Below are 12,684 nucleotides of genomic sequence, written 5' to 3'. Positions count from 1 at the left end.
TTCACCAAAGGGTTGCTCAATTGTTTGCCACATTCAACGACATTATTGGTTTATTCATTGATTTAGATCTGTTTCCTTTTCATAGTACACATCAACTTAAAACAAACGGTGAGTGGTGTTTGTGAGTTATTGCAATGACGTTGTTTCAGCTGAGATTAATGCCAGGTCCTTCATAAGGTCATTGTGGACACCTTGGCGAATTTAAATGGTTCACAATTTCTTAATGCCTCGCTGTAACACATTCACACCTCTGATTTGTGGTTCATCCCACACATTTTCCCATGTTTTTATTCCAATTTGTACGTGGACAGGAAATGAACGACTGCAGGACGCGTATGAACAGGACAGCAAGATGGGTTCAGTAATCAACGCCATCTATGCCATGGTGCATGGCCTCCATCGCATGCAGGTGGAGCTGTGCCCCAAGGGTACTCGTGGTCTTTGTGGAGCCATGCAACCCATCAATGGTAGCCTTCTGCTGGACTTCCTCATGAAGACTCGCTTTATGGGCGCTTCTAAACAGGAGATTCATTTCGACGAGAATGGAGACACCCCTGGAAGGTTGGTCCTCCCTCTTGCACTTGTCCTTTGGTGTTAACCCACCTCACTCATGCTGCAATTAGTTGTACATGGGGCATTCAAAAGGTTCCAGAGGAAGGAGATGCTGTTCTCACAATTGTCCTAAACCTGTCAAAACCTTTTTTTGTTTTCAATACATGAGTTTATATAATTTGTCATGGAGTCCATATTCATCAGAGAGCCTTGGGGCATTCACGGCAAGTCCAGAAATATTTCCTTGTTGGTGCTGTGGTTTAGGGTGCTGGCGATAACTCGCTTACTCATTGCGAAATACACCTGTGGGATCGTTAACGTCCACTAATGACCAGTGCTGGCTGGTTCACGGGTCTTCTGGTACAATATTCTGGTAGACGAGGGATCCTCCAGCACACACGTTGTTGCATCGCTCTATTTGAGAAACACCAGGATGACAGTGTAGATCATGCTTGAGATTCACACCAAGGCGAGACAGCTCAAAGACAAGTGTGCGTACCTCTAAGCTGTTTTCATACCAGCCCATATATAACTAGAATGGCGCACGGTAGAGCGCATACCACCGCCATGCAATGCTTGGTCCACGAGAACATATCGGGCCCAATACATTTTTGAAATGTCATGCTATCCAGTGCTATATCATTTTTGGCTCCATCTCTTAATGGTGAAAAATCACTTAAAAAAGAATAATTCTTGTATCCAGATCCAGATTCGGATCTTCACCAAGATCGAATCAATTTGTCCTTGTCACACACCCAACCTGTCCACAAAGTTTCATTCTAATCCATCTCCAAACTTTTTGAGACATCGTACTATATATATATATATTTTAATATATATCAGTTTAGCCCCATCTCTCAATTTGAAGAATCATTTCAAAAATCATCATATATGGAACGGATTTGGATCTTCACCAAAACTGAATCAATTCTTCCTTGTCAGACACTCAATGTGTCCACCAAGTTTCATACGAATCCGTACACAATTTTTTGGAGATATCATGCTATACATCGTTTTTAGCCCTATCTCTTAATATATGAGATAGGCGAAACTTCACACATAATGGTGAAGAACCACTTCAAAAATTATAGTAGCCGGATGTGGATCGAGATCTTCACTAAAATATAATCAATTCTTTCTTCCATGTCATGCACCCAACCTGCCCACCAAATTTAATCCAAATCCATCAACAACTTTTTGAGATATCCTGCACACAAACAGACAAACAAGCATGAAAGACATTATGCATAGCACGATACTTGCAAAATACAAATTTGACCTTAAACAAATAATTGGATGGTTGGGTTCAGCAACTGAAAATATACATCCTCTTCAAATTTCAAATAAATAGGATGAAAATTGAGGATTTTGGAACGTTCCCCTAAATTGTTGCCTTTTGGCCTTTGTTGACCTTTTGGCTTATTTTGACCTAAAAACTAACAGGTGCTTGTATTCAATAACCAAATATGCAACTGCTCTTTAAATTTCAAGTCAATCGTATGAAAATTGACAATTTTATAAATTTGGCCTATGTTGACCATTTGGCCTAAGTTGACCTCAAAAATAATTGGTGGACTAATTCAGTAACCTGATATGCAAATACTCTTCAAATTTCAAGTCAATTGGATGAAAATTGAGGATTTAAGAAATTCCACTTTAGTTGTTGACCATTGGCCTATGTTGTTGACCTTTTGGTCGATGTTGATCTCAAACAAAATGGTTGAATTCATGAACTGAAATATAAATCCTCTCTAAATTTCAAGTCTATCAGATGAAAATTGAGGATTTTAGAAATACCACCTTAGTTGTTGACCTTGGGCCTATGTTGACCTTTTGGTTTATGTTGACCTCAAAAATAATTGGCTGGTTGAATTCAGTAACCTAAAATATAAAATCTCTTCAAATTTCAAGTAAATTGGATGAAAAGTGACAATTTTAGAAATTTGACCTCAAGATGACCTTTGACCTTTGGCCTCAAAACCAATAGGCTTCTCAGTTGAGACTACCTCTACACCTTGATAAAGTTTCATGACGATCGGTTTCTAATTGTGACCTGTAGGCAATTGACAAACAGACAAACAAACAAGAAAGTGACGTTGTGCAGAGCACGCACGATACTTGCAAGATCCACCCCCCTCTCCAAAGGTTGCCATGGATACATCCAATTGTCCATTACGATTTAAATTGACATTCTTGATCAAAGCTCAGATCAATCGGATTAAAACTGGTTATTTTTTAGATTGAAATTGATGATTTTAGAAGTTTGACCTTGAGTTGTCCCTTGACTTTTTGACCTCAAAAATAGTTGGTTTCTAAATTCAGTGATTCACTGTGCAATTGCTGCTTAATTATCAGGTTAATCAGATGAAAATTGGTTATTTTTCAGATTGAAATTGATGATTTTAGAAGTTTGACCTTGAGTTGACCTTTGACCTTTTGACCTCAAAAACAGTTGCTTTCCCATTTCAGTGATGGACGATGCAAATCCTGTTCAACATTTTTAAGTTAATATGTAAATTGATGATTTTTCAGTTGAAAGTTGATGATTTTAGAAGTTTGACCTTGAGGTGACCTCTGACCTTTTGATCCTAAAAATAGTTCTTTTCCCAATTACTTGACGTAATATGCAAATCCTTTTCAAATTTCAAGTCAATTGGATGAAAAATGACGATTTTCGAAATTTTAATCTCAAGATGATCTTTGACCTTTGACGTCCAAATCAATCGACTTCTCAGTTGAGACTTCCTCTTCAACTTTATGAAGTTTCGTGAAGATTGGTTTGAAATTGTGACCTGTAGGCGATTGACCAGACAAACAAACAAACAGAATAACAAAATCGACTGATCAATATATTTGAAAAATCTTCGATTTTGCAAATAACAGACAGACAGACAGACAGGTTCTGCCAAAGTCGTTTCTTGGTTCAGGTTACAACACTGGGTGTGTCACCACTCTGAAATCGATATATTATCGGGAAGAAAAAATATTTCATCACTAATTATACATTCTTCGCTCAGCTGGACTTTAGGCCAGGAAGCTTATGTGATCGATCAGTGTCCGTAGGTGAGTCAATCAATCAGTCAGTCAGTCACTTGCAACAAATCGTTTGAAACAAACACGATTTTGATGAAACTTGGCGACAAGCTTCACATCTGATGCTTAACAAAGGTGTAGTGAACTGCATCAAAACCTGCACTCATTATGAGGGTCAAAGGGGTGTTTTTAACCCCCTCCCCCCACAAAATAGGTATTTACTCTCTTCTCCGAAACTACACACATGGCTTTTGATGAAACCTGACCACAACCTTCATCAGCCGTGATGTACCAAAGTGTATCACCCGCATCAAAATCTGCGCTCATTAATGGGGTTTATGGGGTGGAGAGGGGTTTGACTCCCCCCAAAAGAGGTATTTGCTCTCTTCTCCGAAACTACACACAATTTCGATGAAAGTTGATCACAACCTTCATCACCCATGATGTACCAAAGTTTGTTCATGGCATTAAAAATTCAGGGTCCAAAGAGGTCTTCTGGGAGGGGTTGGGGGGGGTTGAGAGACTGTTGCTCCAGATCCAGGTGAGCTTCAGGAGGCGTAGTCTGATCCGATTTTTTATACATCGACAAATAAGCAACGTCAGCATTGCTTCTATTGTTTTGAGCATGCCATTCTAAGAAGTTTTTGAACACCCCTTGTGTTTTAAACAATGGGATAGTAGGTCACACAGTGTGCAGCAGATTGAATCATTTCATGAATAACGAGTTTCATGAACTGAGTGTCGGAATGCATTGGGGACAAATTAATTATTATTGAACGAATGATTCTGCATATCAGCAGCAAAACGCTTTGTTTTGTTTTTTTTTCAATTTATATCAAAATGTGATGTTTAAAATTAAAAATATCAGATGCGTAATCTTTCACAGAAGCCCACTGAGTAAGGACCACTGGTTATGCTTCATTAGATTTACCCATTGCCGGAGGAATTTGAGAAACTGGTGTGGTGTGGTGTGGTGTGGTGTGGTGTGGTGTGTGTGTGTGTGTGTGTGTGTGTGTGTGTGTGTGTGTGTGTGTGTGTGTGTGTGTGTGTGTGTGTGTACAGATCTACTATCGTATAGATTGTTCATTCTCAGATCTACTGTAATCTACATATCCGAGCGAGGCTCAGCATCATATGTTCAGTCTTGTTTTACCTCCGCCACCGAAGGTGGTTCTGTGAATGTTTTCACCCCTTTCTCTCTGAATGTTTGTGTGCAGGATATCTCAAAAAAGTTGTTGACGGATTCGGATGAAATTTGGTGGACAGGTTGGGTGTGTGACAAGGACGAACTGATTATATTTTGGTGAAGATCCGAATCCGAATCTGGATATGAGAATTATTTAATTTCAAAGAGATTCTTCACCATTAAGAGATAGAGCGATATCCCACTGTATCGCATGATATTTCAAAAAATGTATTGGGTCTGATATGTTCTCGTGGATCAGGCATTACGTGGTGGAGGTGCGCGCTCTGTCGAATACCCTTCTAGTTATTCTCACGATTGATTTACAAACTCGAGTCATGAATCATTTTGGAGACTTGGTTTGAGAGTTGAATTGCTTCTGGAGGGTCAAAGGTCATTGGCTCACATTAACCACCATTGTTGGGCTGAAGGTTTTTCATGACCTCAAACTTTTTTCCACTTGACACACATAATTGTTGTTGTTTTATGCCCTTTGTTCCCATTTTCTTTGATCCTTGTAATACCGCACTAATATATACATATAGATTAGTTTATCGTTCTCATTGTGTGATCGTGTTAGTCACGTGTGAATTGATAATGGAAATTAGCTTCATTGTTTTGTTCACGAGTGCTCTCTGTTTCGTGCCTGATGCTTTCTATCTAATTCGATCTATTTTTGACTGTAACATTTCAGACCACAAGCAACACCTAATTTACACGTAATAATGTTTAGAATGTTTCCTTGTTCAAAGTCATAGTTTGGTTTGTGCATGAGCTGCTGCCTTTTGCATGCTCTTCGTATTCAGCATATCAAGTGAAAACCAATTGTTTTAACAAAGTTGATGAAAATTTTTTTTATGGGTTTGTATAGTCCCTTATGGTACCCATGTCCAAGTTGTCCAAGTTGCCCCTCAGCTGGCACACCAACTATGGACCAACGATGCTCACAAAGTGGTCATTCTATTCGGGCAACTTCGATTGGTTTATCGTTCTAACATCGGTCCTAGTTAGCTAGACTAGCACTAGACGTCGGTTCGGAGACTAGCACAGCACGTTGGCCGAATGTCATCAATAAATTAGTCTAAGAACCATCTTTCCCCCATAAAAGCTAATGTTGAACCAACGTTGGCAATGCTTGTCAGACCAACCGGGATGATGCCAACCCAAGCCTGATGTTGGTGCAATGTCGCTCTGCCAGCTGGGTCAGAGCCACCGGTGCCAAGTGTAAACAATATCAGGCAGTACAGGCAGATAATGCCCTTTCTGAAGGTCTACAGTGTTTGTTGTTACACATCTCCTGTAATGAAGCCAAAGCACAAGGCCTGTTGCTCTTATCTCGTAGACCTTTAGTTTTTAGATCCTCCTGGAGGATCTCGAAGTCTTACTCACGTTGTTCTTCTTGTGGACTTTTTTTGTTTCACAGCCTACAGTTTTCATCGAAACTTCCTGAAACTTGGCGTATATATGTAGAAATACCCTGTGCAGACAGTAACCTTCTCCGATTTTGAAAATTCCTTCAAGAAAAAAAGTTATGACGTCAAAATATCTCCGCTAATGGAAATCACTTAAAAAATTATCTCCGAAACTCGGCAAGCTTTTTAAATTCTGTTTGTGGGAATCTAACAGGGCATGAGCAGAGATGAATTACCGCATATATGAAACATCACTATGACGTCATATTAATTTTTATGACGTCATTCCTATTTTTTGACATTTTTTGTTTCACAACCCAGAGTTTTCATCGGATCTTCGTGAAACTTGCCATGTATATGCAGAAAGCCCACGCGCAGGCAGCAACCATCTCCGATTTTGGAAATTCTTCCTAGAAAAGAAGTTGACGTCATAATATTGCCGCTAATGGAAATCGCCTATACCATTATCTCCGAAACTCGGCAAGCTGTTTGAATTTTGTTTGCGGCAATCAAGCCGGACATTAGCACAGATAATTTATCGCAAACCTGATACATCACAATGACGTCATATTCGTTTTTATGACGTCATCATTAAGAGGACGAGGATCTTAGCTCATTCGAGCTTGTTTTTTAAACATTCCTGAAGCTACATGGCTCTTCCATGAAATTAAGCACACGAGAAACCAAAGCGATAAATCAGTGAAACAATCTAGAACCTTCCCGCGGATCATCAGTTCATCGTGCCCCAAATTAGCACGGCTCTTAAGCAGGCAAGGCATCTCGATAGCCGAGACAATAGTGCGAGGAAATAAACAGTATCGGGTCCAACTTTCCGCTTCGTTGAGAAGAATAATTGTGAGACTGTGACATTCTCTTTAGTTGCCTGATCCGTAACTGCACGATGAAGATGTAACAACTCGTTTACCTGTCTAATGCACATTAACATCACATTTGAACCAACTTGTAACAGGCATCCAATATTCACTTACAAATGATTCTCAAACCTTCTCAGTTGAACAATTCATCACGCCGCCATATTTGGCTTCTCCGACAGCAATAGTTATTCGGTAATATGATTTGTGGGTTTTCGTCGTCTGTCCAAGAGGTTTTGAAAATAAATCTCATGCACATGATTTGTCTGATTTGAACTTGGTTACTGAGCTGGGTGCTGCACCTCAGTGCCTGTTGGCCATTAAATGAGACTTACCTGCACGCTTCCATCAGAAAGTCATCTCCAATATGGGAAGTCCACACCTACCCAGGCAAAAATATCAGTCCTTTCCTGTAGTAATTCTCTGTAGTTTACTGTAGTAGGACCTGTTAACAACTGTAGTAGATGAGATTACTACTCTCATATACTATAGTTCTAACTGTAGCATTTTTGCCTGGGTAACCTTGATGTATGCCTGGTGTTGGCTTAATAGTTAGGGTGGTGGATTTGGGATCCTAGGATCCTGAGTTCAAATCTCCCTCGGCTGTTGAATTAATACCAGGTGGGGTTGACTCTGCCTGTCATCCTTCTGAGGTCAGCAAAATGAGTGTCAGCTTGCTGATATACTGTGTCGGAGTGGTGACCCGGCCAGGATTGTGTCCAATAGCCAAGGAGACTGCTGAGGCAGCACCAACGTTCTGCACAGATTATGGTCCCAATGGATGGATGGATGGAACCTTGATGTCAAGAAGAAATCCTTAAATGATCAAACAATGTTCCGAATATGTCTGTGTATTAAAAAGATGGTTTTCGACAGTAAAATACAAAATGTGGAGGATTCTGTGTGGACACAGATTAGGAATGTTATGAATAGTAAGGTACTTATTGAGTGGTTCATTGGGCTCCTGGTTTAAGGGAAAAACAGGAAGGAAGGGTACATGAATAATTCAGAAGGACATGTGGTAAGGGAAGAGTAATAATTGTGGGGGATTTAAATTTGCCAGGGAGAGGTTGGGTCCAGGAACAGGCAAAGGGTAGAGCAGATGAGGAATTTTTCGAGACACAGAGAGACAGAGAGAGAGAGACAGAGACAGGACCTCTTTTGAAGTAACGATCCTAATATTGCAGAGAAAGTGGACGAAGGAGAGAATTTATGGTAAAGTGACTCCAATGTAGTGTGTGCACGTATTCTGTTAAGCGTTGTAGTTTGGGATAATATATGATGGTTGTTAGATTTCAGGAAGGAAAACCTTGGCTATGAGAGAGTTAGGTACTATAGATTTGGAGAAGAGAACAGGAGGGCAATCATCAACAGATTCATGGGTCACCTTCTCAAGGATCAAATGAATGTGAAGTGCACAGAGTATGTATATTCCAGTGAGGTGTGACTCTAGAGTCAGAAGATCAGGGTAGTTGAGCAGGGAGGTAAGGGGTGCTATTAAGGAGGAGGAGAAGAAGGAACTTATGAAGTGTAAAACAAAGAGACTGGAATCTAACTTGAATTCGTAAAGGAGTAAACAGAGGAAAGTTAAGAAAATATCTCGGCAAGTCAAAAGAGAGTATGCGCAGGACGCGGCTAAGAATATTAAGCATATTATCAAGGAATTATTTAAATATATAAGAGGTAAAGAACAGGTTAGGACCAGTGTGGGCCCATTGGGGAATAGCACTGGGAGAGTGGTTAGTGAGGAAAGCGCGATGGCAGGCTTATTAAACAGGTATTTCACTTCACAGGCAGCGGGTTTACCGATTACCTGAGAGTATCTATCAAGCAGGTGAGAAATGGCATTTACAGAAGATTGAGGTTGGAGTGAAGGAAGTAAAGGAACAGCTCGGTAACGGAAGAGTAGATAATAAGATAAGGGTCAGATAATATGCACCCGAGAGCATTGAGGGAAGTGGCTGAGCAGGTGAGATATTAATGGGAATCTTTAACAGCACGTTGGAGTCAGGATTGAAGAGCAGCAAATATAACCATATTATTTAAAGAAGGATCCAGAGAGGAATCAAAGGCTATAAGTTCTCTAACCTCTGTGGAATAGTCTCCTTGGGAAGGTCGTGGTAGGAGGAACAATATAGATAGGTTTAAACTTCTTCTTCTTGTTCTTCTTCGGCTGCCAGGTATGAAAGCTCGGCTGCCAGGGAGCTATCATTTTGTTGGGGGTCGACAATGCCACTAATGCTGTGCCCCCATACCAGCACACTGGTACTCATTTCGCCAACCTTGGAAGGATGACAGGCTGAGTCAACCCCACCTGGTGTTAATTCAACGACAGACAGGGGCTCTAACTCGGGAGCCAAGGATCCCAGGCCAGCCTTCCTAACCACTAAGGCAACACCAGGCTTGGGTTTAACCTGGAATTAGATAGGTAAATGCAGGTAGAAGCATTGGGGATAGAGTACATGGATAGTGGAAGGACTGGTAGGTAGCTTCTGTGTGGATGGGTTATTGTGTATAAGTGTAGTGAAGTGTAGTGAATGCATCTTGTCAGAAGGTGAATGTGCTGTCGATGTTCATTCTTCACTCTCCAACCCTCTTCAGCACCCCACTAATTATTTCCCTGTGATTGTTCCACTATCCTCCTCCCCACAATGCCCCCTCACTCCCCAACCAATGAAATTTCATGAATGAACTGATAGATCGAATTAATGTAGTGCGGATAAATCAATCACAGGCCATGTTGGACCAAATGGCCTCCTCTTGTGTTTATGTTCCTCGAAGTTCCTTGTTTTAACCTTGATGATTCTCTTCTCAAAACTATAACGGCTCAATGTCAGATTTATTGGCACAGTTTTGCCCTTTGAGCATGGCAATGAACCCCAGCGCTGGCAGGACGGCCTAGAGGTACGCATACCTGTCTCAAAGCTGTCTAGCGTTGATTTGAATCTCGATCCAGCCATAAACTGTCATCCCAGTGTTTCACAGGCAGAGTGATTTATCAATGTGTGTGCTGTCCCGTGGATGGACGTTTAACTGGCGTACCATCTGCCAGCGTTAGTTGGTGGATGTTAAAGATCCCATGGTGTCCTTCGCGAAGAGTGGGCGAGCTATTGCGGGCATCCCGAACAAATTCAAAATTCCTGTCCTAACCCACAGGGGGCATTACATCAATGGTACAACCACATCTCAAACAGTGATGCTCCCCCCTCTCCCCCCCCAACCTTATGCTGCATACGAAAGAAGAACAGACTATTGATGGTGTAATTACCAAAGTGCGCATTCTGAATCAACCAGTGTGTCATGAAGAGCTCATGGCCTGACTTTCTTGTGAGTACAAGGTATAAGCCGGCTGTCTACTGTAAACTCATATGCATTAATTTATTTGCGAGAAGTTCCATGACGTAGGTAAGGCATTGCGAAATTAAAATATGAGCGATGTTGCCCACTGATTTATCCTGGAAATCCACCTTTGGACTCTTTATTGTCAGAGCAATATGCGACGAACTCTTAACGCACAACAATTAAAGTTGAAAAGTTCAATGTGGCACCTGTGGCAGATGAGGGATGCTCAATACCAAGACAAAAACTAATTCGTCATTAGTGTTTCTCAAAGATGCACATGAGGCAGCCCCATCCATCCAGCTGTCAGCCTGGAAGCTATGATTTCCCCAAGGACCAGGAAAGAAAATGATGCCAGTCACCAAATGGAGTGCATGCAGGAGGTATACGTATACCGACAAAACTCATCATCCCCCATCAATCCCACAGGCCAAAATAATTGCACACATTAGTCATCATTGGCATTCCAAAAAAGATATTTGACCACGACTGACTCGGAATGATTTCTCTCACTGGATTTCCACTTTGGGTTGGTTGCTTCCATGCAGACATCGCGGCTAAGGGAAGAGCGAAACGACACAGATTGGAGCATTTGCAAACGGAAAATGAGGTGGGAAGAAATGGCCGGTCATGAGATGTAGATCACAACAAGGTTACTAAGAGTATGTAATATGCATGTAGGTCTGGGAGCTCCCATGAGATAAGAGTGAGCTGCCTCTGCAAAAAAAAAAAAAAAAACAGGAAGGAAGATTGAGATTGAACAAACATAGATAAGCAGGTGATTCCACAACTGAAAACAAGAGGAGACGAGTTCAGTGAAGATAATCAATAACATTGGACTTCGGTAGTTTGCCAAAAAAGTTTCCATTGGTGGAGAAGCCAAGAGAAGCAAGGCTCGATGACAAGTGATGGAAGACCAACAGGCCACCAATTTATGTATCGTAGGAAAGAAGTAAACCCTGAGTGCTCCAGTCTTGAAATGCCATTAGTTGCAGCAGGGATAAGCACGACACATCTAGTACAGCGAATTGGAGTGCAGGAGTCCTTGCCAAAAGTGGAGAAGGATATAAAGTGCTAGTAATGGGTGTGGTTTGGTGGAGTCGGATCGATTATTTCAGTATCTGGCATAAGAAGTCAGCTTGGGGAGTTTCTCAAGCAGATTGTGTCTGATGGTGAGGCCAACGAGCTTGAGGCACTCAGTCCTTCCAGGAATGACAAAGTAAGGGTGAGACATGTTGGTTGCTCCAGATGTCAGTTAACCTCTGATCTTCTGAAAACCATCTGAAAATGAAATAGGGACTGCCTGTCTGTTGTTGGGTTGAGGATGGAGAAAAGGGTCATTTATGGGGAATTTGGCCCATGCATGAAGAGAGGAGGAAATATGTCATTGAGAGTGATGCACCGAATGCATTCTTGGAAAACATCCGGTATTTGACTGTGGATGAGGCCTCGGATGCCACTGGTGGAAAACCTACACCAAATTTGGTGATTGAATGGTTCGAGCATCCGCTCTGTGTCTGGGAGGTCAGCGATTAAATTCCAACCCTGGTCGAATCATACCATAGACTTTCAAAACAAGAAAAAGAACAATCAGAGAATGCAGACCCTTGCCAGGACTTCTTTTGTGTGGTGTATTTTTTGTGGCGTTTGTGTACTTGTGTGTTGCATAATTAATAAGGGACATTATTAAAACTGCCACTTTATAACTGCTGGCAGTGATGACCGGGTACCAAGACGTCCCACTTTGATGCAACCCCGCTTTGATCTGACACCTGACCATGACCCATGACGTTTTAAAATTATTATTCATTATTCAATTGAGTTTAAAATTGGGATTAAAATAAATTCAATTCAAATCAAATCAAATGGAAGATCAAATCGGTACAGTCCTGCATTGGAGTAATCATCCATCCATCCATCCATCCATCCATCCATCGTGACCATACTCTGTACAGAGCGTTGGTCCTGCCGAAACAGTCTTTGGCTAATGAGCATGATCCTGGATAAGTTGCCATTCCAACACAGCATCCCAGCAAGCTGGCACTCATTTTGCCAACCTCAGAAGGATGACAGGCAGAGTCAGCCCCACCTGGTATCAATTCAACAGCTGAGTGGGATTTGAACTCAGGATCCTGGGATCCCAATCCCACCACCCTAACCATTAAGCCAACACCAGGCATTGGAGTAATCAGAAGAAACCAGAACAAGGAAAAAGCAAAGATGAAGTCATCAGGAGGAACACCTGGATGGAATTCGCATTTCAGATACTACTCTTCGACCCTCAAACTCGTCC

The 12,684-nt window shown here is 41.5% G+C and overlaps 1 protein-coding gene across 1 annotated transcript in view; it reads left to right on the top strand.

Moving 5' to 3' along the window:
- LOC147011612 (metabotropic glutamate receptor 1-like) overlaps positions 1–12,684 on the top strand; it is a 136,936-nt gene that overhangs the window by 76,329 nt on the left and 47,923 nt on the right. The window contains exon 4 of the mRNA XM_085858483.1: positions 312–561. Coding sequence (XP_085714609.1) covers positions 312–561 — 250 coding nt within the window. The remainder of the gene's footprint in view (positions 1–311; positions 562–12,684) is intronic.

The sequence above is a fragment of the Eptatretus burgeri genome, chromosome 15, assembly GCF_056783735.1.
Source record: "Eptatretus burgeri isolate ZD-2024b chromosome 15, Ebu_testis_v1, whole genome shotgun sequence".
Lineage (NCBI taxonomy): Eukaryota > Metazoa > Chordata > Myxini > Myxiniformes > Myxinidae > Eptatretus > Eptatretus burgeri.
This window is presented reverse-complemented; position numbering and strand designations above follow the sequence as displayed.